This window comes from Aquarana catesbeiana, linkage group LG07 (assembly GCF_042186555.1).
Source record: "Aquarana catesbeiana isolate 2022-GZ linkage group LG07, ASM4218655v1, whole genome shotgun sequence".
Taxonomy (NCBI): domain Eukaryota; kingdom Metazoa; phylum Chordata; class Amphibia; order Anura; family Ranidae; genus Aquarana; species Aquarana catesbeiana.
Window position 1 is genome coordinate 12,022,049 of NC_133330.1, and position 25,000 is coordinate 12,047,048.

Below are 25,000 nucleotides of genomic sequence, written 5' to 3' on the forward strand. Positions count from 1 at the left end.
CCAAGAAATAGAAATGACGGGTCAAGATCCTCTAATGCACATAATGCATGCAATGTTCCCAAAAACACATTTACACAGCGAGAGCAAGGAGGAGAGAGAGTGAGGAGGAGAGAGAGCGAGGAGGAGAGAGCAAGGAGAGAGAGAGAGGTTGAACGAGGAGAGAGAACGAGGAGAGAGAGAGAGAGAGAGGGGGAGAAAGAGAGGGAGAGGGGGCTAGCGAGGAGAGAGGGGGGAGAGAGAGCAAGAGACAGAGGGAGGAAGGGGGAGAGAAAGAAAAAGACAGAGAGGGCGAGCGAGGAGAGAGAGAGAGAGAGAGAGAGAGAGAGAGAGAGAGAGAGAGAGAGAGAGAGAGAGAGAGAGAGAGAGAGAGAGAGAGGGGGGGGGGAGGGAGAGAAAGTAAGGAGGAGAGAGAACAAATAGAGAAAAAGGAGGAGAGAGAGAGAGAGAGAGAGAGAGAGGGAAGGAGGGAGGAGGAGAGAGAGCGTGAGAAAAAGAGAGAGCGCGAGGAGGAAAAACTGAGGGAGTGAGAGAGGGGAAAAGAAAAGACAGGGGGCGAGCGAGGAGAGAGAGAGAGAGAGAGAGAGAGAGAGAGAGAGAGAGAGAGGGGGGGGGGAGAGAAAGTAAGGAGGAGAAAGGAAGGAGAGAGAGGTTGAACGAGGAGAGAGAACAAATAGAGAGAAAGGAGGAGAGAGAAGAAAAGAGAGAGAGAGAGAAAAAGAAAGAGAGGGGGGAGAGAGAAAGAGAGGGCGAGTGAGGGGGAGGGGAGGGGGGGGGGAGAGAGGGAGGGAGAGGGGGGAGGAAGAGAGGGAGGGAGAGAGGACGAGCGAGGGGGGAGAGAGAGAGGAGACAGAGAGGGGAGAGAGAGAGAGGGGGGAGAGAGAGAGGAGACAGAGAGGGGAGAGAGAGAGAGGGGGGAGAGAGAGAGAGCAAGAGAGGGGGGAGAGAGAGAGGGGAGAGAGGGGGGAAAAAGAGAGAGAGGGAGAGAGAGAGAGAGAGAGAGAGAGAGAGAGAGAGAGGGGGGGGAAAGTAAGGAGGAGAAAGGAAGGAGAGAGAGGTTGAACGAGGAGAGAGAACAAATAGAGAGAAAGGAGGAGAGAGAAGAAAAGAGAGAGAGAGAACGAGGGGAGAGAAAAAGAGAGAGAAAAAGAAAGAGAGGGGGGAGAGAGAAAGAGAGGGCGAGTGAGGGGGAGGGGAGAGGGGGGGAGGAAGAGAGGGAGGGAGAGGGGGGAGGAAGAGAGGGAGGGAGAGAGGACGAGCGAGGAGGGAGAGAGGACGAGCGAGGGGGGAGAGAGGACGAGCGAGGGGGGAGAGAGAGGAGACAGAGAGGGGAGAGAGAGTGAGGGGGGAGAGAGAGCAAGAGAGGGGGGAGAGAGAGCAAGAGAGGGGGGAGAGAGAGAGAGAGAGGGGGGGAGAGAGAGAGAGAGGGGGGGGAGAGAGAGAGAGGGGAGAGAGAGAGGGGAGAGAGAGGGGGGAGAGAGAGAGAGAGGGAGAGAGAGAGGGGAGAGAGAGGGGGGAGAGAGAGGGGGAGAGGGGGGGAAAAGAGAGAGAGGGATAGAGAGAGAGAGGGGGGGGAGAGAGAGAGGGGGAAAAAGAGGGGGAGAGAGAGAGAGGGGGGAGAGAGAGAGAGAGAGAGAGAGAGAGAGAGAGAGAGAGAGAGAGAGAGAGAGAGAGAGAGAGAGAGAGGGGGAGAGAGAGAGAGAGAGAGAGAGAGAGAGGGGAGAGAGAGGGGGGAGAGAGAGAGAGGGGAGAGAGAGAGGGGGAGAGAGAGGGGCGCGAAGAGAGAGAGGGGGGAGAGAGAGAGGGGAGAGGGGGAGAGAGGAGAGGGAGAGGGGGGAGAGAGGGGAGGGAGAGGGGGGAGAGAGGGGAGGGAGAGAGAGAGAGGGGGAGAGAGAGAGAGGGGGGAGAGAGAGGGGCGGGAAGAGAGAGAGGGGGGAGAGAGAGAGGGAGAGGGGAGAGAGAGAGGGGGGGAGAGAGAGGGTGGGAAGAGAGAGAGAGGGGGAGAGAGAGAGAGGGAGAGGGGGGAGAGAGGGGAGGGAGAGGGGGGAGAGAGGGGAGGGAGAGGGGGGAGAGCGGGGAGGGAGAAAGAGAGGGGGGAGAGAGGGGAGGGAGAGAGGGGGGAGAGAGGGAGGGAGAGGGGGGAGAGAGGGGAGGGAGAGAGAGAGGGGGGAGGGAGAGAGAGAGGGGGAGAGGGAGAGGGGGGAGAGAGGGGAGAGGGAGAGAGAGGGGGGAGAGAGAGAGGGGAGAGAGGGAGAGAGAGCAAGAGAGGGGGGAGAGAGAGAGGGGGGAGAGAGAGCAAGAGAGTGGGGAGAGAGAGGGTAGCAAGGGGAGAGGGAGAAAGAAAAGGACAGAGAGGGCGAGCGTGGAGGAGAGCGAGAGGGAAAGAGGAAGGAGGAGAGAGGGAGGGAGAGAGGGCGAGCGTGAGAAAAAGAGAGGACGCGAGGAGGAAAAACTGAGGAAGGGAGAGGAGGAGGGAGAGAGGGAAGAGAGAAAAAGAATCCGGACTCAACTCCTATTTCCTTTTATTATCCTTCACCCAGAGAAATACAGATTATTTAAATTTGAACTTGAGGAGAGGAGGAGAGAGAGGGGGAAAAAAGCATGAGAGAGAATCAGAGGAAAACAGGAAAAGAGGAAGGGAGATGGATAAAAAAGGTAGGAAGGAAAGCAGGAGAGAGAGAGATTAGACACAGAGAATAGGATGGAGGAATGGATGGATGGATGGATGGATGGAGAAGAGAGATATAAAGGAGCGAATGAGCGGCTTCACACTGATCCGCTGTGCACTGGCCGCAGCGCAGTGTACTCGCGGTTTTCATGTTGGTTAGCTGCACCTTCCCATAGACCCTTTTTTGGTGCATTTTCTGGAAGCACATCCGGATATAATAGAACTCTATGGGATAGGCAGCTAACCCACACTGCGGTCAAAGTGTAAAGGCGCCCAGAGAGGGATAAACATAGGGAGGAAAAAATGGAGGGGTAAGGAGAGAAAAAGGGAGGGAAATAGAGGGTGAAAAGTAAAAATAGAAATGGGGAGAGAGAGAGGGGGGGGGGAGAGAGAGAGGAGAGAGAGAGAGAGAGAGAGGAGAAAAGGGGCACAGAAAGAAGGACACATGGATAAAGAGAGGATAGATCTGAGAAGGAGAGGTAATGGAGATAAAGTGGGGCATAAAAAAGAATGTGATAAACATCTGGAGGAAGACAGAAAAAGAATGAAGGTGATTAATAGATTCAAAGATGAGGAGTAAACATAGGGCGAGAGAGAGATACAGACAGGAAAAAATAGAGACATGACAAGAGAGATATGACGAAAAAGAGAAGGAAAAGGAATAAAGAAGGGAAAAAATAAGAAACAAATAAAGAAAGGACAAAAGAAGGGACAGGCAGACAAACAAAGTAGAGGAAGTAAAGAAAACAAATGGGAAGGAAGGGAAAAAAAAGGGAAAGGGGGAAGAAAAGACAGAACAATGAATACTAGGAAAAGAAAGAAAGGAAAGGAAGAAAGAAAGAAAGAAAGAAAGAAAGAAAGAAAGAAAGAAAGAAAGAAAGAAAGAAAGAAAGAAAGAAAGAAAGGAAGGAAGGAAGGAAGGAAGGAAGGAAGGAAGGAAGGAAGGAAGGAAGGAAGGAAGGAAGGAAGGAAAGAAAGAAAGAAAGAAAGAAAGAAAGAAAGAAAGAAAGAAAGAAAGAAAGAAAGAAAGAAAGAAAGAAAGAGGGACATCATGGAAAGAAAACAGAAGGAAAGAAAAGAGAGAAGAGAAAAGGAAAGAGTGAGATGGTGGAGAGGGAGAGATGGGGGAGACGATATGGAAGGAGGAATGGTGGAGATGGGTACAGAAGGAGGGATGGGGGAGACAATATGGAAGGAGGGATGGTGGAGACGGATACAGAAGGAGGGATGGGGGAGACGGGTATGGAAGGAGGGGTGATGGAGACGGGTACGGAAGGAGGGATGGTGGAGACGGGTATGGAAGGAGGGATGGTGGAGACTCGTACGGAAGGAGGGATGGTGGACACGATATGGAAGGAGGGATGATGGAGACGGGTATAGAAGGAGGGATGGTGGAGATGGGTACGGAAGGGGGGATGGTGGAGATGATATGGAAGGAGGATGGTGGAGATGAGTACGGAAGGAGGGATGGTGGAGATGACTACGGAAGGAGGGATGGTGGAGATGAGTACGGAAGGAGGGATGGTGGAGATGAGTACGGAAGGAGGGATGGTGGAGATGAGTACGGAAGGAGGGATGGTGGAGACGGGTATGGAAGGAGGGATGGTGGAGACTCGTACGGAAGGAGGGATGTGGACACGATATGGAAGGAGGGATGATGGAGACGGTATAGAAGGAGGGATGGTGGAGATGGGTACGGAAGGGGGGATGGTGGAGATGACTACGGAAGGAGGGCTGGTGGAGATGAGTACGGAAGGAGGGATGGTGGAGATGGGTACAGAAGAAGGGATGGTGGAGACGGGTACGGAAGGAGGGATGGTGGACACGATATGGAAGGAGGATGGTGGAGACGGGTATAGAAGGAGGGATGGTGGAGATGGGTACGGAAGGGGGGATGGTGGAGACGATATGGAAGGAGGGATGGTGGAGACGGGTATAGAAGGAGGGATGGTGGAGATGGGTACGGAAGGGGGATGGTGGAGACGATATGGAAGGAGGGATGGTGGAGATGAGTACGTAAGGAGGGATGGTGGAGATGGGTACAGAAGAAGGGATTGTAGAGACGGGTACGGAAGGAGGGATGGTGGAGACGGGTACTGAGGGAGAGATAGTATGAGTGACGCCTCTCTATCACGGCGGAGAGGATCAAGAGAGGACTCTGGGGGGTGGATTAGAAGCGGTGGGCGGACGGGGAACATCCGAGTACCAGCCGGCATGAGAAATGCCAGGGGGAAGGTAGGGAAGAGCAGGAGAAGACGGGGGGGGGGGGGGGGCTCAGTGGGAGACAAGGTGTGAAATCGGCAGAATGCTGCATGAGAAATGGCCTAATTCTGAGCCGGCCGTCCATGGCGCCGTACTGAGCGATTATCAGCAGTGTCAGCACGTGATGGCTTCATCTCACACCAGCCTGCCTGTGTCAGGGAGCCGATCGGTGGGGCCCAGCACTGTTCTGGGGTCCCTCACCCTTTTTTATATAATCTTGTGTGTCCCATGTAGAGTCGTCTATTCCTTTTAATGGGCTGCCCTACACACAAGAGAATAAAAAAGCCCTTGAACCTTGGCCAAAATCACGTCAAAACACAAACCTTAGCAGATGTGCGGGGGGGGGGGGGTCTATTTAACAATGAATGGCACTGCTGCACATTTGTCCGCTTGTTTGCGTGTTGGGAAAGTGCGCCATTTTTGCAAGGTGTGAACCTGGCCTAAACGCATTCCTTAACCTCATCAGGTGCATTTTTTTTTTAAAAGCAGCTAATATAAGAGCCTGAATCTGTCCTTCTGTTTCCATGAATTCCTTGCACAGCAGAGTGGGAAGAGGAGGAGGGGCTTCACTTGGAGCCAATCAGATCTTGCTGCATGCACATGTGCTGACAGGAGGAAAGAGCAGAGGGATGAGTTCATGGATGTGCTGCTCCTCCTCCATCGTCCAATCAGAGGGCTCGGGGCGTGTTCTTGGCTGAGCTCTGTTGCTGCAGGGTTGGTCAGCAGTTTTGATGCACTTTTTGGCGGCGGGGCGGCGATCAAACCCTTCAACAAGTGAGACCACACCCACTTTAAACGCCCCCACCCACTTTCTAAATCCTCCCTCCGGCCGTCCCTTCAGTCTTGCACAGGTTGTAGCGGCTCCTCTCCTGGACTGAGATGGCTTCCTCTGATTTCACCGCACACTGTGAGCTTCTCACCATGTGCATTAGAAGCTGCAGCAAGTCAAATAAAGCCCCGCCTCATTTCCTGGCTTGAGGATGTCCCTGTCCCTGGCTCTGCCCCTTTTAATCACTGGATTTCAGTTCCTTCAATCACGGAGGCTCAGAATCACATGTGGGCGTTACCTATGCAAATACAGCCTTGCCTGGGAACGCCCATTCCTCCAGACTGACTCCCACCCATCAAGGCATTTTGAGATTTGCATAACTCCTCCCACTGCTTGCATCAGAGTGGAGGGCTCCTGGGAGGAGTACTGAGGCAGGGCCAATCACGGAGGCTCAAAATCACATGTGGGCGTTACCTATGCAAATACAGCCTTGCCTGGTAATGCCCACTCCTCCAGGCTGACTCTCAAGGCATTTTGAGATTTGCATAACTCCTCCCACTGCTTGCATTAGAACGGAGGGCTCCTGGGAGGAGTACTGAGGCAGGGCCAATCACGGAGGCTCAGAATCACATGTGGGCATTACCTATGCAAATACAGCCTTGCCTGGTAACGCCCACTCCTCCAGGCTGACTCTCAAGGCATTTTGATATTTGCATAACTCCTCCCACTGCCTGCATCAGGATTGAGAGCTCTTAAAGGGCTTATAACCCCTCCTCCATCATATGCATTAAGGTTAACCTGAGCCCTGGAATTTCCCACGGCGGGGACACACTGTCCCTCTGCCCGGGGTTCTCGGCTCTTGATTGGATAGATTGATAGCAGCGCAGCCATTGGCTCCCGCTGCTGTCAATCAAATGCAATGACGCGGAGCCGGGGGGCGGGGCAGAGTCCTGTATTCGGTGTCTATGGACTCGGGAGCGCGCCCGCAAGGTAACCCCTCCCCCCCGGGAGGCCGCTTCTCCAAGGGGGTTATACGATGTGGGGAGGAGCCACGAGAGCCACCGGGGGGCCCCCAGAAGACGGTGTTTAGGGCCACTCTGTGCAAAACAAACTGCACAGTGGAGGTAAAGTATGATATGTTTGTTATTTAAAAAAATAAATAATAATAATAAAAAAATCGAAGCTTTACAATCACTTTAAGAGCAGGAAGATATCCCCCGGCCAAGCCCCTCCCACCAGCCATGATCCGCCTGCATTGCATAGAGAAGCACAGAGTTCCAGTGATGACATCATTGCAACTAAAATAAAGGATGGAATGAAGACGGAAAGGTTATATTTTATCGGTGGGGGGAAAAAGAAAAAAAGAAAGGCGACCTGAATACGTTATGAGGAAACGTAATCTTGCAGAAAGTCATTTATTATTATTATATTATCACAGATCAGTTTTACATACGATGTGGCGCTGCGCAGCGTTTTCCTTGGAGCGGCGGGTCGATGTATAAGCTGCCCCCTCCCCCCCCGGTCCCCCCCCGCCGGTCCCCAGCTCCTCCTCGCCTTTGTGCCGCCACGCAGCCTCCGCCGGCAAACAATGCAAAATAAATAAAAACAAGTCTGGATTTGAAGAATTAAAATTATAATGAAAACAAAGCTACTAACCAGTAATTAGCGGGGCGGGGGAGGGACGGGGCCGCATTGTCATTATTAATTAACATGCGCGGAGATTAGACCTGAGAGGGATTTGCTGAACTCCGTTCCTTGGGAGCCGGGAAGGATTTGTGCCAGAGGAGAGCGCTGCCGCTGCTTCATACCGACTGGCGGCTTTAGGGGGTGGGCAACGAAAAAGCCAGCCGTGCATCTGATAGGGGGGCGCCTAAAATGAGGTTCCGGGGCGCATTTCGCATGCAATGCGTTCCCGGGGGGGGGCGGGGGTGTCAGCTGCTGCGTATGGTGTGCCGGCGGCATTGGCTCTTTGGGGGATCGTTATCAAAATTACAGCCAATCGCCAGTGGTGGCTGGTGCTCCAAATTTATTGGGGGCGCAAACTGAAAAATACTGAGACCCCCCATCAAACACAGCCACTGTGCCCTTCATATGCAGCCACTGTGCCCTTCATATGTAGCCACTTGTGCCCATCAAATGCAGCCACTGTGCCCTTCATACGCAACCACTGTGCCCTTCATACGCAACCACTGTGCCAATCATACGCAGCCACTGTGCCCTTCATACGCAGCCACTTGTGCCCATCATATGCAGCCACTTGTGCCCATCATATGCAGCCACCTGTGCCCATCAAACACAGCCATTGTGCCCTTCATACGCAGCCACTGTGCCCTTCATACGCAGCCACTGTGCCCTTCATACGCAGCCACTGTGCCCATCATACGCAGCCACTTGTGCCCATCATATGCAGCCACCTGTGCCCATCAAACACAGCCATTGTGCCCTTCATACGCAGCCACTGTGCCCTTCATACGCAGCCACTGTGCCCTTCATACGCAGCCACTGTGCCCATCATACGCAGCCACTTGTGCCCATCATATGCAGCCACTTGTGCCCATCATATGCAGCCACTTGTGCCCATCATATGCAGCCACCTGTGCCCATCAAACACAGCCATTGTGCCCTTCATACGCAGCCACTGTGCCCTTCATACGCAGCCACTGTGCCCATCATACGCAGCCACTTGTGCCCATCATATGCAGCCACTTGTGCCCATCATATGCAGCCACTTGTGCCCATCATATGCAGCCACTTGTGCCCATCATATGCAGCCACCTGTGCCCATCAAACACAGCCACTGTGCCCTTCATACGCAACCACTGTGCCCATCATACGCAGCCACTTGTGCCCTTCATACGCAGCCACTTGTGCCCATCATACGCAGCCACTTGTGCCCATCATACGCAGCCACTTGTGCCCATCATACGCAGCCACTGTGCCCATCATACGCAGCCACTTGTGCCCATCATACGCAGCCACTTGTGCCCATCATATGCAGCCACTTGTGCCCATCATATGCAGCCACCTGTGCCCATCAAACACAGCCATTGTGCCCTTCATACGCAGCCACTGTGCCCTTCATACGCAGCCACTGTGCCCTTCATACGCAGCCACTGTGCCCATCATACGCAGCCACTTGTGCCCATCATACGCAGCCACTTGTGCCCATCATACGCAGCCACTTGTGCCCATCCTATGCAGCCACTTGTGCCCATCATTTGCAGCCACTTGTGCCCATCATATGCAGCCACCTGTGCCCATCAAACACAGCCACTGTGCCCTTCATACGCAACCACTGTGCCCATCATACGCAGCCACTTGTGCCCATCATACGCAGCCACTTGTGCCCATCATACGCAGCCACTTGTGCGCATCATACGCAGCCACTTGTGCCCATCATACGCAGCCACTGTGCCCATCATACGCAGCCACTTGTGCCCATCATACGCAGCCACTTGTGCCCATCATATGCAGCCACCTGTGCCCATCAAACACAGCCACTGTGCCCTTCATACGCAACCACTGTGCCCTTCATACGCAGCCACTGTGCCCTTCATACGCAGCCACTGTGCCCATCATATGCAGCCACTTGTGCCCATCATATGCAGCCACTTGTGCCCATCATATGCAGCCACTTGTGCCCATCATATGCAGCCACCTGTGCCCTTCATACGCAGCCACTTGTGCCCTTCATACGCAGCCACTTGTGCCCTTCATACGCAGCCACTGTGCCCTTCATACGCAGCCACTGTGCCCTTCATACGCAGCCACTTGTGCCCATCATACGCAGCCACTTGTGCCCTTCATACGCAGCCACTTGTGCCCTTCATACGCAGCCACTGTGCCCTTCATACGCAGCCACTTGTGCCCATCATATGCAGCCACTTGTGCCCATCATATGCAGCCACTTGTGCCCATCATATGCAGCCACTTGTGCCCATCATATGCAGCCACTTGTGCCCATCATATGCAGCCACTTGTGCCCATCATATGCAGCCACCTGTGCCCATCAAACACAGCCATTGTGCCCTTCATACGCAGCCACTTGTGCCCTTCATACGCAGCCACTTGTGCCCATCATATACAGCCACTTGTGCCCATCAAATGCAGCCACTTGTGTCCATCATACGCAACCACTTGTGTCCATCATGTGCAGCCTTTGTGCCCATCAAAAGCAACCACTTGTGTCCATCATGTGCAGCCTTTGTGCCCATCAAAAGCAAACACTTATGTCCATCATACGCAGCCACTTGTGCCCATCATATGAAGCCACTGTGCCCTCCGACCCCCACTCACGGCTCTGGCAGCACCCCCACCCCCGTGGGGCTCTGGCAGTACCAAGCCCCCCCCCAGCAAGCTCGGCTCTGGCAGCACCGAATCCAGTATCCTGCGCGCGGCTCTGGCAGAGGGGACTTACCTAGCAGCTCCTCCAGCGTGTCTTTTCCGCTCCTCTTCCTAAGCATCAGGCATCCAATAGGGTTGCCTGGTGCTTTGGCCAATCAGGAAACAGGTCTGACGTCCTGCCTACTGATTGGCGGCGAGGAAGGTTAGTGTGAAAATAGCGAAAATTAATTCACTATCGTCACACAATTGGGTGGGATCGGGGCGCACTCTCTGCACCCCGCGCCCACCCTATTTTGAAGCCTATTAGAGCCTCTGGCTCTAATCAGGTGCTTCAAAATACACCCCCTCCCACCCCCGCCACAGGAATCCAGGCGTCCGGCGTCCTGAAAGGGGCCGGGCACATGGATGTGGGGGCAGCTCACAGTGCACGGGCCGCCACTGCAATCGCACACATCGGCCAAAAACAATCCTCACCTTATGTAATTATCAATAAATTCCTGACATGACAGCAACAAGATCCGAAAATCTCCACCTTTTACCATTAAAAAGCCATTTTCAGCTCCAGTCTGTGACTTTGCCAAGGCTGAGATGATGTCATCAGTCTGCTGCAGGTAGGAGGAAGCATTTCCTCAGTCTCCCCTCCCCCAGTGATCAGACTGTACATTGTAACTTTGTAGAAGGAGGAGGAGTCATTTCCTCAGTCTCCCCTCCCCCAGTGATCAGAACGTACATTGTAACTTTGTAGCAAGGTGAGAGGCAGCAGCAGGGGGCTGATCTGTGACATGATTCTCAGTCCAAGTAGATGATGACCCTGAATGATACCCGAACAAAGATGGCGCCGTGCTTCTGGAGACAAGCTCTCCATGGCTGATCTGTAAGCAGAAACCTCTGCATTGCATGCAGCACATGAAGGGAAGGTCGGGCGTCACAGTGCAGCAAGTTTAAAGACTTATTACGTTAACTAATAATTGCTCAATCTGCGCAGGCTTTAGTATTATCCACTGAATATGAGTTGTGAGACCCCCCCCCTCCCCCGGTATAATACACAACCCCCATCATCCACCCAAAACTAAAGCCTCGGCTAGAAAACAGCCCCCCCCCCCTCCCCCAGCAGTATGTGCATCCGATGTATGACAAACAATGCCGACGCGTTCCGCTGGAGGAATTCCAAGGACGTGTCCCACATGTCACCGACACCCCCCGGGTCCCCCCCGCCGCTCATTAGCTCATCTGTTACACTGCTGGATTTTTAATCCAATTAAACCCGCCGGGCTGAGCTGATTGAGATGACAGACTGTCAGGCGGGACGGACTTTGTCACTAATGAGGGACAGAAATCGCAGAGCGTGCGTCCTGTGACCCCCACAGAGGACATTATCACTGCGTGTCACCGTACATCTCCCCTCCCCCCAGGGGACGGGGTATAAAAACATTGTCCCTCCATCTGCTCAGAAAACCCGTTTTATTAAACAGCCGCCAGAAAACGCGTCGCTCCGGGAAACGGCGAAACCTGAAATACAAATCTGTGCAATTCGATTCCTCTACCAAAGGAGATCTGCTCAGCCGGGCTTGTGATTCCGATCCCTCTGCTCAGCCGGGCTTGTGATCCCGATCCCTCTGCTCAGCCGGTCTTGTGATCCAGATCCCTCTGCTCAGCCGGGCTTGTGATCCAGATCCCTCTGCTCAGCCGGTCTTGTGATCCCGATCCCTCTGCTCAGCAGGGCTTGTGATCCCGATCCCTTTGCTCAGCAGGGCTTGTGATCCCGATCCCTCTGCTCAGCCGGGCTTGTGATCCCGATCCCTCTGCTCAGCCGGGCTTGTGATCCAGATCCCTCTGCTCAGCCGGTCTTGTGATCCCGATCCCTCTGCTCAGCCGGGCTTGTGATCCCGATCCCTCTGCTCGGCCGGTCTTGTGATCCAGATCCCTCTGCTTGGCCGGGCTTGTGATCCCTCTGTTCGGCCAGTTTTGTGATCCCGATCCCTCTGCTCAGCCGGTCTTGTGATCCAGATCCCTCTGCTCGGTCGGTCTTGTGATCCCGATCCCTCTACTTGGCTAGTCTTGTGATCCCGATCCCTCTACTTGGCTAGTCTTGTGATCCCGATCCCTCTGCTTGGCTAGTCTTGTGATCCCGATCCCTCTGCTCAGCCGGTCTTGTGATCCCAATCCCTCTGCTCAGCCAGTCTTGTGATCCCGATCCCTCTGCTCAGCCGGTCTTGTGATCCCGATCCCTCTGCTCGGCCGGTCTTGTGTTCTCGATCCCTCTGCTCGGCCGGTCTTGTGTTCTCGATCCCTCTGCTTGGCTAGTCTTGTGTTCTCGATCCCTCTGCTTGGCTAGTCTTGTGTTCTCGATCCCTCTGCTCGGCCGGTCTTGTGTTCTCGATCCCTCTGCTCGGCCGGTCTTGTGTTCTCGATCCCTCTGCTCGGCCGGTCTTGTGTTCTCGATCCCTCTGCTCGGCTAGTCTTGTGTTCTCGATCCCTCTGCTCGGCTAGTCTTGTGTTCTCGATCCCTCTGCTCGGCCGACGTTGGGCCCAGCCTTGGGGCAGAGTTTTAAGTCACTGACTTTTTGGGAAAAAATGTCTCCCCTTTTTAGAGGGCACTATTAATTATTGATACTCCTATACAGTATACTGTCGTACTACACTCCTGATGAGTGGCTGTAACGCCATGAAACGCGTCGAGTGCTATTAGATACCAAGATATATCTGGTTCCATTATGTATATATATTTTTTATGTATCCATTTTTTTTGTTTATGTCTATCATGTCAACTCATTACTTGTATATCATCCTATGAGCAGTATAATTTAAGTGTACATCATGTGACTAGCAATTTATTTGAACAATGTCTATTTAAGAGTTTGGTATGAATTTTAGATTATAATAAACTCATTTATATACATTATGTAATTATTACATTTTTAATTGATATGGCGGGCCTCGTTTAAAGTCCCAATTTCCTGTAACCTATATCAGGGATGGAGGCCTGCCATCTGGCTGTGCCAGGTCACACCCTTTTTAATTACACAGCCATTAATGTCTAAACCGCTGGCAACAAAAGTGAGTACACCCCTAAGTGAAAATGTCCAAATTGGGCCCAAAGTGTCAATATTTTGTGTGGCCACCATTATTTTCCAGCACGGCCTTAACCCTCTTGGGCATGGAGGTCACCAGAGCTTCACAGGTTGTCACTGGAGTCCTCTTCCCCTCCTCCATGATGACATCACAGAGCTGGTGGATGTTAGAGACCTTGCGCTCCTCCACCTTCCATTTGAGGATGTCCCACAGATGATCAATAGGGTTTAGGTCTGGAGACATGCTTGGCCAGTCCATCACCTTTACCCTCAGCTTCTTTAGCAAGGCAGTGGTGGTCTTGGAGGTGTGTTTGGGGTCATTATCATGTTGGAATACTGCCCTGCGGTCCAGTCTCTGAAGGGAGGGGATCATGCTCTGCTTCAGTATGTCACAGTACATGTTGGCATTCATGGTTCCCTCAATGAACTGTAGACCCCCAGTGCCGGCAGCACTCATGGAGCTCCAGACCATGACACTCCCACCACCATGCTTGACTGTAGACAAGACACACTTGTCTTTGTCCTCCTCACCTGGTTGCCCCCACACACGCTTGTCACCATCTGAACCAAATAAGTTTATCTTGGTCTCATCAGACCACAGGACATGGTTCCAGTAATCCATATCCTTAGTCTGCTTGTCTTCAGCAAACTGTTTGCGGACTTTCTTGTGCATCATCTTTAGAAGAGGTTTCCTTCTGGGATGACAGCCATGCAGACCAATTTGATGCAGTGTGCGGCGTATGGTCTGAGCACTGACAGGCTGACCCCCCACCCCTTCAACCTCTGCAGCAATGCTGGCAACACTCATACGTCTATTTCCCAAAGACAACCTCTGGATATGACGCTGAGCACGTGACCTCAACTTCTTTGGTCAGGTAGAGCAACAATTCTTTTTTTCAGATCCTCAGAGAGTTCTTTGCCATGAGGTGACATGTTGAACTTCCAGTGACCAGTATGAGAGAGTGAGAGCGATAACACCAAATTTAACACACCTGCTCCCCATTCACACCTCAGACCTTGTAACACTAACGAGTCACATGACACCGGGGGGGGGGGGGGGGGGAATGGCTAATTGGGCCCAATTTATTTTAACACTGCCCAGTCATTTTTTTCTTTCTTTATTTTATTTTTACACGGTCCCTTCAATTTTCTTTTCCTTATTTTATTTTTTATTTTTACACTGTCCCTTCAATTATTTATTTATTTTGATCACGCCCCTTGTAAAAAGGGATGACAGGTCCTCTTTATGGAGAGATCTGGATAAGAACTCTAAAAGCAAAAGATAAAAAGAAAAAAAAAAAAGAAAAAAAAGAAAAATGTTTATTTTGGTCCTAGACAGGAAGTGACGTCACAACGTCGATCCAGTCCACCAAGATCATAGATTACGATTGCATCAAAAACACCGGCTCTACACTTGTGCAATTGGTCATTCGACTCTGGAAATCAAAGTCACGGGACAAGTCGCACCCCATTCTATTCTATTTATTTTTTATTTTTACACTGTCCCTTCAATTTCTTTTCCCTTATTTATTTTATTTTTTATTTTTAAACTGTCCCTTAGTTTTTTTTAATCACATCCCTTGTAAAAGATATAAGGGATGACAGGTCCTCTTTATGGAGAGATCTATAAGAACCTTTAAAAGCAAAAAGATTAAAAAAAAAAAAAAAAAGTGATCTCTTGCCAAAAAAAATAAAAAAAAATAAATAATGTTTACTTCAGTCTGAGACCGGAAGTGACGTCACGTGACGATCGCCGGTCGGCGTGACTTAAAGTGGCAGTGACTTTTAAAACCTGCCTGCATTACTTTGATCCATAGAATGTAAAGCTGAATAAAAATCGTGCCAAAAAGTCGCATCAAAGTCACGGTCGAAAGCCGCACTGAAAAATCGTGCAACTTTGGAGACGCGCTAATGTGAATAGAGCCTCGGGCCCCGATCGAATGTTGCGTTGCGGGGGACGAGCGTTTTACATTTGCAATTCTGAAACTGCGATTTACGGTTGTTTCCGTGCGTCACTGCTCCCTTTTTGGGCGACAAGCTTAGCGCAATTTTTAAATGTGCCTTTTGCCGTGATTTTCGCACTAATCTGTCACGCGACGATCACGGCCAGAATCACACGCAGTTTGGGAGTTCCTTTAAAAAATAATGGCACCCAAAACGTGCATCCCGCGTTTTGCCGACAATTTGGAATTGCGCCGATTCTGCCCGCGATTCCATATCACCTAATGGGAACGCGGCCTAACGGGTTTTTTTTTTCTTCCTCCAAACGCCCCGTTAGGCGTCCTTGCACACGTAGGCAGTTACAGGCGTTTAGAGGAGGTAAAAAAAAAGTGTCAATTACGTTCAGGAGAGGAGCGTTTTGCCGCAAAAAAAAAAAGCCTAATGTGCCTAAGCGCTAGTCGCATTTAGCGCTTGAGCGTTCATTTATTCCAGTGGCCAGAATAAATTAATATTCTGGCCAATGGCATGAATAATCGAACGCCAGACGCTCAGTGCGCCTAAACGCGTTTGCAAAAGGGGAGGAGAAAGCAGTGTTAAAACCGCGCCCAAAGCTGCGTTTTGCGAAAGTGTCCGGGGGTGGGGGGTTAATCGTCCTGTGTGCATGAGGCCTCGGTGTGATTTACAGCGGCCTTGAGAATACGGTTGCGTCGGTTATCAGCGGCGGTTCTCCACGCGTCGGATACGAGGAACGCGCACTGATGAGAAAAGTTATTTTCAGATCCTCCTCGCTGCAGATTAATTCCCCTTAAAGTGCTTCGAGGAATTAACAAACAATGCGTCTGTGTGTTGATACAATGCGATTCCCGGAGCCGGCAGAGATAGAAGAGATACATCGTCTCCGCGGCCGAATCTTCCCGGCTTATCGCCGCTTGTTATTTCCTGCTCCTCAATAACGCCGATAATTAAATACGCTTCCAAACATCCCCGATCAGCCGACAATCAATTCACACCGCAACAAACAAAAAACCCCGACATGTTCTTATCAATCGTTTCCTGGCTGAACCATCGCACCGCGCCTTGGGATTACGCCGACCAACCTTCCATTAAAGGGCCGGAACTCAAAAAAGGTCCATTTCTACAGAGGGGCCCCCGATTCCCCTTCACATACACCAGAAGAGGGGTGGGCGACCTTTCTGAGGGCGAGATCTACCTGAACAACATGAAGGAAATCAAAAGATCCCCCGGGGGGGGGGGGGTGTAGGGGATGGGGGTAGGGGGTGTTGTCAGCGCCCTTTCAAAAAAATAAAATACAATAACTTGCAAGCCCCCAATAAAAGGACAACATGAAGAATACATAGTGTGTCACAGTAGTGTCCTCTGCCCCCCTTCACATCACTCCGCCCCCCCGCAGTAGTGTCCTCTGCCCCCTTTCACATAACTCCCACCCACAGTTGTATCCTTTGCCCCCTATACATCACCCCCTCTACAGTAGTGTCCTCTGCCCCCCTTTATATCCCCCCCCACAGTAGTGTCCTCTGCCCTCCTTTACATTACCACCCCACAGTAGTGTCCTCTGCCCCCCTTCACATCACTCCCCCCCCCACAGTAGTGTCCTTTGCCCCCCTTCACATCACTCCCCCCCACAGTAGTGTCCTCTGCCCCCCTTCACATCACTCCCCCCCACAGTAGTGTCCTCTGCCCCCCTTCACATCACCCCCCCCACAGTAGTGTCCTCTGCCCCCCTTCACATCACTCCCCCCCACCAGTAGTGTCCTCTGCCCCCTTCACATCACTCCCCCCCACAGTAGTGTCCTCTGCCCCCCTTCACATCACTCCCCCCACAGTAGTGTCCTCTGCCCCCCTTCAAATCACCCCCCCCCCCACAGTAGTGTCCTCTGCCCCCCTTCACATCACTCCCCCCCACAGTAGTGTCCTCTGCCCCCCTTCACATCACCCCCCCCCACAGTAGTGTCCTCTGCCCCCCTTCACATCACTCCCCCCCACCAGTAGTGTCCTCTGCCCCCTTCACATCACTCCCCCCCACAGTAGTGTCCTCTGCCCCCCTTCACATCACTCCCCCCACAGTAGTGTTCTCTGCCCCCCTTCACATCACTCCCCCCCACAGTAGTGTCCTCTGCCCCCCTTCACATCACTCCCCCCCCCCGCAGTAGTGTCCTCTGCCCCCCTTCACATCACTCCCCCCCCACAGTAGTGTCCTCTGCCCCCTTCACATCACTTCCCCCCACAGTAGTGGTCTCTGCCCCCCTTCACATCTCTCCCCCCCACAGTAGTGTCCTCTGCCCCCCTTCACATCACTCCCCCCCACAGTTGTCTCCTCTGCCCCCCTTCACATCACTCCCCCCCACAGTAGTGTTCTCTGCCCCCTTCACATCACTCCCGCCCACAGCTGTATCCTCTGCCCCCCTATACATCACCTCTCCCCCCCACAGTAGTGTCCTCTGCCCCCCTTCACATCATTCCCGCCCACAGTTGTATCCTCTGCCCCCTTCACATCACTCCCCCCCACAGTTGTCTCCTCTGCCCCCCTTCACATCACTCCCCCCCACAGTAGTGTTCTCTGCCCCCTTCACATCACTCCCGCCCACAGCTGTATCCTCTGCCCCCCTATACATCACCTCTCCCCCCCACAGTAGTGTCCTCTGCCCCCCTTCACATCATTCCCGCCCACAGTTGTATCCTCTGCCCCCCTATATATCAACCCCCCCTACAGTAGTGTCCTCTGCCCTCTTTACATGACACCCCCCCCCCCACAGTAGTGTCCTCTGCCCTCTTTACATCACCCCCCCCACAGTAGTGTCCTCTGCCCCCCTTTACATCACCCCCCCCCCACAGTAGTGTCCTCTGCCCCCCTTTACATCACTCCGCCCCCCCCCGCAGTAGTGTCCTCTGCCCCCGTTCACATCACTCCCCCCCGCAGTAGTGTCCTCTGCCCCCCTTCACATCACTCCCCCCCCCGCAGTAGTGTCCTCTGCCCCCCTTCACATAACTCCCCCCCGCAGTAGTGTCCTCTGCCCCCCTTCACATCACTCCCCCCCACAGTAGTGTCCTCTGCCCCCCTTCACATCACTCCCCCCCACAGTAGTGTCCTCTGCCCCCCTTCACATCACTCCTCCCCACAGTAGTGTCCTCTGCCCCCCTTTACATCACTCCGCCCCCCACAGTAGTGTCCTCTGCCCCCCTTCACATCACTCCCCCCCTCACAGTAGTGTCCTCTGCCCCCTCCACATCACTCCGCCCCCCACAGTAGTGTCCTCTGCCCCCCTTCACATCACTCCCCCCCTCACAGTAGTGTCCTCTGCCCCCTCCACATCACTCCCCCCCACAGTAGTGTCCTCTGCCCCCCTTCACATCACTCCCCCCCTCACAGTAGTGTCCTCTGCCCCCTCCACATCACTCCCCCCCACAGTAGTGTCCTCTGCCCCCTCCACATCACCCCCGCCCACAGTAGTGTCCTCTGCCCCCTCCACATCACTCCCCCCCACAGTAGTGTCCTCTGCCCCCCTTTACATCACACCCCCCCACAGTAGTGTCCTCTGTCTACAGACCCCGGAACTCAGCACAGGGATGGTGGGAACTCCTCATAATGGGCATCATATAAATAAAAGTTGGTTACCTTCAGCGCTCGCACTTTCTTGGCGAGGAGGGTCTCGATGTCACCTGCCACTTTTTCCACCAGTCTTCGAGGAATGTTCTCCTTCACCTCAAAGAGGTTCTTCTTCTCTCTGTAGAGCTGCAGAAGGACAATAAAGAGACGTGTCAGACAAGATGACGGGATACAGAACTTCCACTACATCATAATCTGACCTCTAAACTCCGCCATTCACATTACAACACATTGTAGAGATACAGAGAATTCATTCCTTGTATCCGATTTCCCACATCCGGGGAGAGGAAGAAACGATCGCTTTCCCTCGGGTGTCACTCGTCTCCCCCCAACACTCTCATCCCGTTCTCTCACTTTGCTGATCACAAACCGGCCAATGGCGGCTCAGAGGAGATACCTGTCCAAGCCGAGTCTGAGGAAATGCTTCCTCCTCCTCCTACAAAGTTACAATGTACAGTCTGATCACTGGGGGAGGGGAGACTGAGGAAATGACTCCTCCTCCTACAAAGTTACAATGTACAGTCTGATCACTGGGGGAGGGGAGACTGAGGAAATGCCTCCTCCTCCTTCTACAAAGTTACAATGTACAGTCTGATCCCTGGGGGAGGGGAGACTGAGGAAATGACTCCTCCTCCTTCTACAAAGTTACAATGTACAGACTGATCACTGGGGGAGGGGAGACTGAGGAAATGCCTCCTCCTCCTTCTACAAAGTTACAATGTACAGTCTGATCCCTGGGGGAGGGGAGACTGAGGAAATGACTCCTCCTCCTTCTACAAAGTTACAATGTACAGTCTGATCACTGGGGGAGGGGAGACTGAGGAAATGCTTCCTCCTCCTCCTACAAAGTTACAATGTACAGTCTGATCACTGTAGGAGGGGAGACTGAGGAAATGCTTCCTCCTCCTTCTACAACGTTACAATGTACAGTCTGATCACTGGGGGAGGGGAGACTGAGGAAATGACTCCTCCTCCTTCTACAAAGTTACAATGTACAGACTGATCACTGGGGGAGGGGAGACTGAGGAAATGCTTCCTCCTCCTTCTACAAAGTTACAATGTACAGTCTGATCACCGGGGGGGGGGGGAGGGGAGACTGAGGAAATGCCTCCTCCTCCTTCTACAAAGTTACAATGTACAGTCTGATCACTGGGGGGAGGGGAGACTGGGGAAATGCTTCCTCCTGCCTGCAGCAGACTGATGAAATCATCTCAGCCTAGGCAAAGTCACTGACCGGAGCTCAATTAGAGCGATTGATTCCCCACCAGCGAATGTTGGGTGAATATCACATGAACAGGCTGCGTCTCTCGCCTCGCTCCGATGGTCTGGCGATCTTTTCCTCGCTGAATTCTGACATTATTATGCCCGGCGCTGTGCCGCGTTGTTCGCCCGGGTATTTTGGCCGTGAAAGGCGTTCCCATCTCGGGAAGTGGCGAGGTATGTCCGGGATCAGCGCAGGTCTCGGCGCCTCGGGGCCCTTCTCCGTTTTGATGTCGCCGCCGCGCTCCTTTGATGTTCCTCCAGAGTCGGCGTGAGACGGGAGGCAGAGACCTCCCCACAGAGACTCTGCCGCAGGAGCAAAACGACATTCCGAAATCAAAAGCGTTTCCTCCTGCCGCCCTTCTGTCAGTAATTAACGCGAGTCTGAGCATCCAGCCGCCGCGCCTGAGACCCCCGCTGGGGGATGCGTTTCGCCAAGGTAAAAAAAAAAAAAAAAAAAAACTCCAATTTCCAGGAAAGGGGCCCTGAAGACGCTTTCCGCTCACCGGGGTGACAACAGAAAAAGTCCCCCCCCCGGGGTCACCCCAGGAACGGCGCTGTTCCTGCTATAGAACCATCTAAGGGCAGGGGCAATAAGGGGTTAACGCTCATCGTTCTGCAAATTATTTTCCAGCATCAGCCTGGCGCTCCTATTGCTGGCCTTAAGAAGAAAAATTGATGCCCAACATTAAAAAAAAAAATTAAAATATTAACTTTCCAGGTTCCAAGTTGTCTAAAAGTGGACCTGTCCTTAAAATGTACACAACCCATGATTTACCATCTGAGCAAAACCAGCTCCTCTACACATGGAGAAAGAAACATACTTCAAGCTTTCATTATGTGAGAGATACAAAGTAACATTGTTTATAAATATTGATCAGATGTTAGATAGAAAGATACAAACAGTATTACTTAGTATCTCTCTATCTAACGTCCGTACAATGTTTATGAACAATGTTACTTTGTATCTCTCCATCTCCTGTCTGTACAATGTTTATAAACAATGTTACTTTGTATCTTTCTATCGCACGTCTTATCAATATTTATAACGCAACATTGTTTATAAACATTGTACAGACAGGAGATAGAGATACAAAATAGCATTGTTTATAAACATTGTACAGACGTTAGATAGAGAGATACTAAGTGATACTGTTTGTATCTTTCTATCACACGTCTTATCAATATTTATAGACAGTATTACTTAGTATCTCTCTATCTAACGTCTGTACAATGTTTATAAACGTTAAATGTTACTTTGTATCTTTCTATCGCATGGCTTATCAATATTTAAAATGTAACATTGTTTATAAACTTTGTTAAGACAGGAGATAGAGCGATACAAAGTAACAATGTTTATAACTGTTGATCAGACATTAGATAGAGAGCTGCAAAATAACATTGTTTATAAACATTGTTGAGACAGAGAGATACAAAGTAACAATGTTTATAACTGTTGATCAGACATTAGATAGAGAGCTGCAAAATAACATTGTTTATAAACATTGTTGAGACAGAGAGATACAAAGTAACATTGTTTATAAACATTGATCAGACAGGAGATACAGAGATACAAAGTAACATTGTTTATAAACACTGATCAGACGGGAGATAGAGAGCTACAAAGTAACATTGTTTATAAACATTGATCAGCTCATTCGATTTTATAAATAGTTCAATGCTTCAATCTAACCGAAGACCCCTTTCACACCGAGGCGTTTTTCAGGCGTTTTAGTGCTAGAAATAGCGCCTGTAAAGCGCCTGAAAACCGCCTCCCGTTCATTTCAATGGGCGCTTTCACACTGGGGGGCGGGGCCCTTGTGGGACGGTCGGAAAAGTCCTGCAAGCAGCATCTTTGGGGCGGTTTGGGGACGTTGTCTACAGAACTCCAGAGACGCCCCCCACACACTGCAATGAATGGGCAGCACTTCCGAAGCGCCTGAAAAGCGATTTTAGAAGCGCCGGAACACGGGAGTTTTTAACCCCTTTTTTGCTTTACCGCTAGCGGCCGGCGCCTTCACTGTATAATAAAAGAGAAATGAAAACATTTGTGGAATTGTTTACAATTGCGTTTTTTTTTTTTTTTTTTAGACAGAATTGCAAATGCCGCCAAGGAGGACTGGGAAAATCTCTGATCTTTTTTTGATTTAAAGGTTTAAAACTATGTGACGTATCGAACATTCAATCCTATTCATCCCTTTCATTCCGCATCCAATCTCAAGTCGATCAGTAATCGGTCAGTTTATTCGATCACTGATCACATTTTTGCCACCTGAGACTGATTTCACTTTTTAAAAATGTAAAAAAAAAAAAAAAAAAAGAAAGAAAAAAAATTAAAGTAGTTCAGGAACCCCTTTTTAAAGAAGCTGCGACTTTAGTCGCATAGATTGGAATGGGTGCCCCTGAAATAAACGGGTTTCGATCGAGCCTGAAGCTGAATTTGGGAGGCGAATGAAAAACGGACAAAAACCTGAATCCTGGTTCCTCCATAGAGCTGAGCCGGGGAAAAAAAAAAAAAAAACCTGAAACCTCTCTTTTTTGAGGTTCTCGTTTTTCCCGGAGCCCTGATCGCACTGCCGCAAACGATCGCTGGGCTGATAACAGGAATGTAATCTGTGTGTATTAACAGACGGTAGCAGGTGCGCCGTGCCCAAAGTGGGGTCCCAATTTTTTTTGCAGTGTCCTGTCACCTTAAATAGCCACCCCCCCCCCTCCCCTCCCCCGCACATTACAAGCTATTTATAGGGCACAATCAGTATTTTCTCCCCGGTGGTGACAGCCTAATCAGCAGACTGGAGGTACCTGCAGACCCGGGGAAGGGGATCTGCCGGACGCAATGTGCTGACTGGACGGATTGTCTCGGGAATGAGGGCAGCGCGCACGGCGCAGATGTATGGCGGTTAAAGGAGAAGAGTCCTCCTTCCCGCAATGCCAGCTGATCCAACACTTTCCATACTTCCTGCAACAAATACGCAAGTCAGGACTTCACTGGCCGCATGCTTGTGAAGGTATGGAGGCCGGCGACAACCCGAAAAGAAGCAAAGTCAGCAAGAGAAGGATTCCGTACTAAAGAGGACCTGTCAAGGCGGAGGCTTCCCGTCAGCTCGGTATTGGTGGCCTAGATACCTATCAAAATGATCGATCAATCGATCGATGGGACAGAACTGATCAATAATAAAAATCGTAAACCAAAGGCCCTCCGCTATTTCATTGATTCGGACTTAAGATGATCGGTTGCACTTGAATTTTATCTATCATTTCTGATTGATGGACGGGTATCTGCGTGTCTGTCTGAGATCCTATAGTCATTCCGATCCAGGGGCGGACTGCCCATTCGGGCACCCGGCACTGCCCGAGGGCCCCATGCCACTAAGGGGCCCCATCAGGGTTGCCAGCCTCAATAAAACCAGGGACAGTATGTAAAAATCCGCCTCTCCAGTACCTTTTCAGTGTGTGTGTGTATTCTGTGTGTGTATATTGTGTGTCTGTGTGTGTATACTGTATGTGTGTGTGTGTGTATATACTGTGTGGCCCCGTAATCTGTTGCCTGGGGGCCCCATAATCTTCTCCTATTGCCCGGGGGCCCCATAATCTCCTATTGCCTGGGGGGCCCCATAAGTTGTCAGTCCGCCCCTGTTCCGATCAATTAAAAAACGATCGCGCCAATGAGATCGGTAACATTTATTGATGGGATTTTCACGTACAGCAATACGGCGTGCGTTGAATCGTTCGGTACTGCTACGTGTATGGGCAAGTCAGGGCTAGAGCTGCACGATTCTGGCCAAAATGAGAATCACGATTTTTTTTTGCTTAGAATAAAAAGGTCACGATTCTCGCAACGTAAAATCTTTCACATTATACAAAAAAAAAAAAAATAGGTTAACTTTACTGGTTAGTTTTTTTTTTTTTTTTATGAATTAAAGTAATTTTTTCCCAAAAAATTGCATTTGAAAGACTGCTGCGCAAATACAGTGTTACATAAAATATTGCAACAACCACCATTTTATTCTCTAGGGTCTCTACTAAAAAATATATATACATATACATAATGTTTGGGGGGTTCTAAGTAATTTTCTAGCAAAAAAAAAAGATTTTAACTTGAAACCAACAAATGTCATAAAAGGTTTAGTGTTTTAAGTGATTAAACTTTCTTCATTTACACACAGTAGTTTATTCCATTGACAAATTGTTACAATGTTTATACTTCAGTTCCACTGTTAAAGAATGTTGTGATTCTTGGCAGACTGCCCGCTTTTTTTTTCTTCCTTTCTTTTGACAGCTGTGGCTTCAGAAGAGCAGAGAGAATTCTTTGCATAGACAGAATCGTGAAACACTTTAGTCAAGATCGCAACGGGGAACAAAAATCGCCATAACAATTCTTGACGATTAATTGTGCAGCTCTAGTCAGGGCTAGTTTTGCACCCGATGCATGTCGCAAAATCACGCGTTCCCGATACGCATAGAAGCGTTCTGCCCTTTAGCAGACATGCGACTGTGCCGTTATTCGTGCGCCGCGTGTTTTGCAGCGGCACAATTTTGGAAGAGGCCCCTTCCGTATTGTATTAGGTCACACGTGAATGGGGTGCCCCATTGAAATGAATAGGGTGCCCGACACGCGCTTCATGCCTGTATGATGGGAAGTTGGCCTCGGGGCGCTTCACTGACAGGTCATTGAACCAGTCCCTGCCCGCATTATACCTGAAAGACCGCTACAGCACTGGGGGGCTTACATGGCGTAAGGACTCGGCTGATCACAGATTTGGATAAAGAGCCAATCACAGTGGGCTCTTTACCGCGTGATCGGCTGTCAGCCAATGACAGCTGATCACAGGATGTAAACAGAAGCCGGTTATCTGCTTTTTTTCCCCCTCGCACTGACAGCAAGAGGAGAAAAGATGAAAGCCGATAACCAGCTTCAGTCCCAACATTGCCCACCAGTGCTGCTAATCAGTGCCACATACCAGTGCCTATCAGTGCTGCCTAGCAGTGCCCATCAGTGCCACCTATCAGTGCCACATACCAGTGCCTATCAGTGCTGCCTAGCAGTGCCCATCAGTGCCACC

General features: G+C 51.0%; 1 protein-coding gene across 4 annotated transcripts in view; it reads right to left on the bottom strand.

Moving 5' to 3' along the window:
- CACNA2D2 (calcium voltage-gated channel auxiliary subunit alpha2delta 2) overlaps nt 1-25,000 on the bottom strand; it is a 339,422-nt gene that overhangs the window by 165,301 nt on the left and 149,121 nt on the right. For all 4 annotated transcript variants that reach the window (XM_073591600.1, XM_073591599.1, XM_073591598.1 and 1 more), the window contains exon 3: nt 18,687-18,803. In XM_073591600.1, the coding sequence (XP_073447701.1) occupies nt 18,687-18,803 (117 nt within the window). The remainder of the gene's footprint in view (nt 1-18,686; nt 18,804-25,000) is intronic.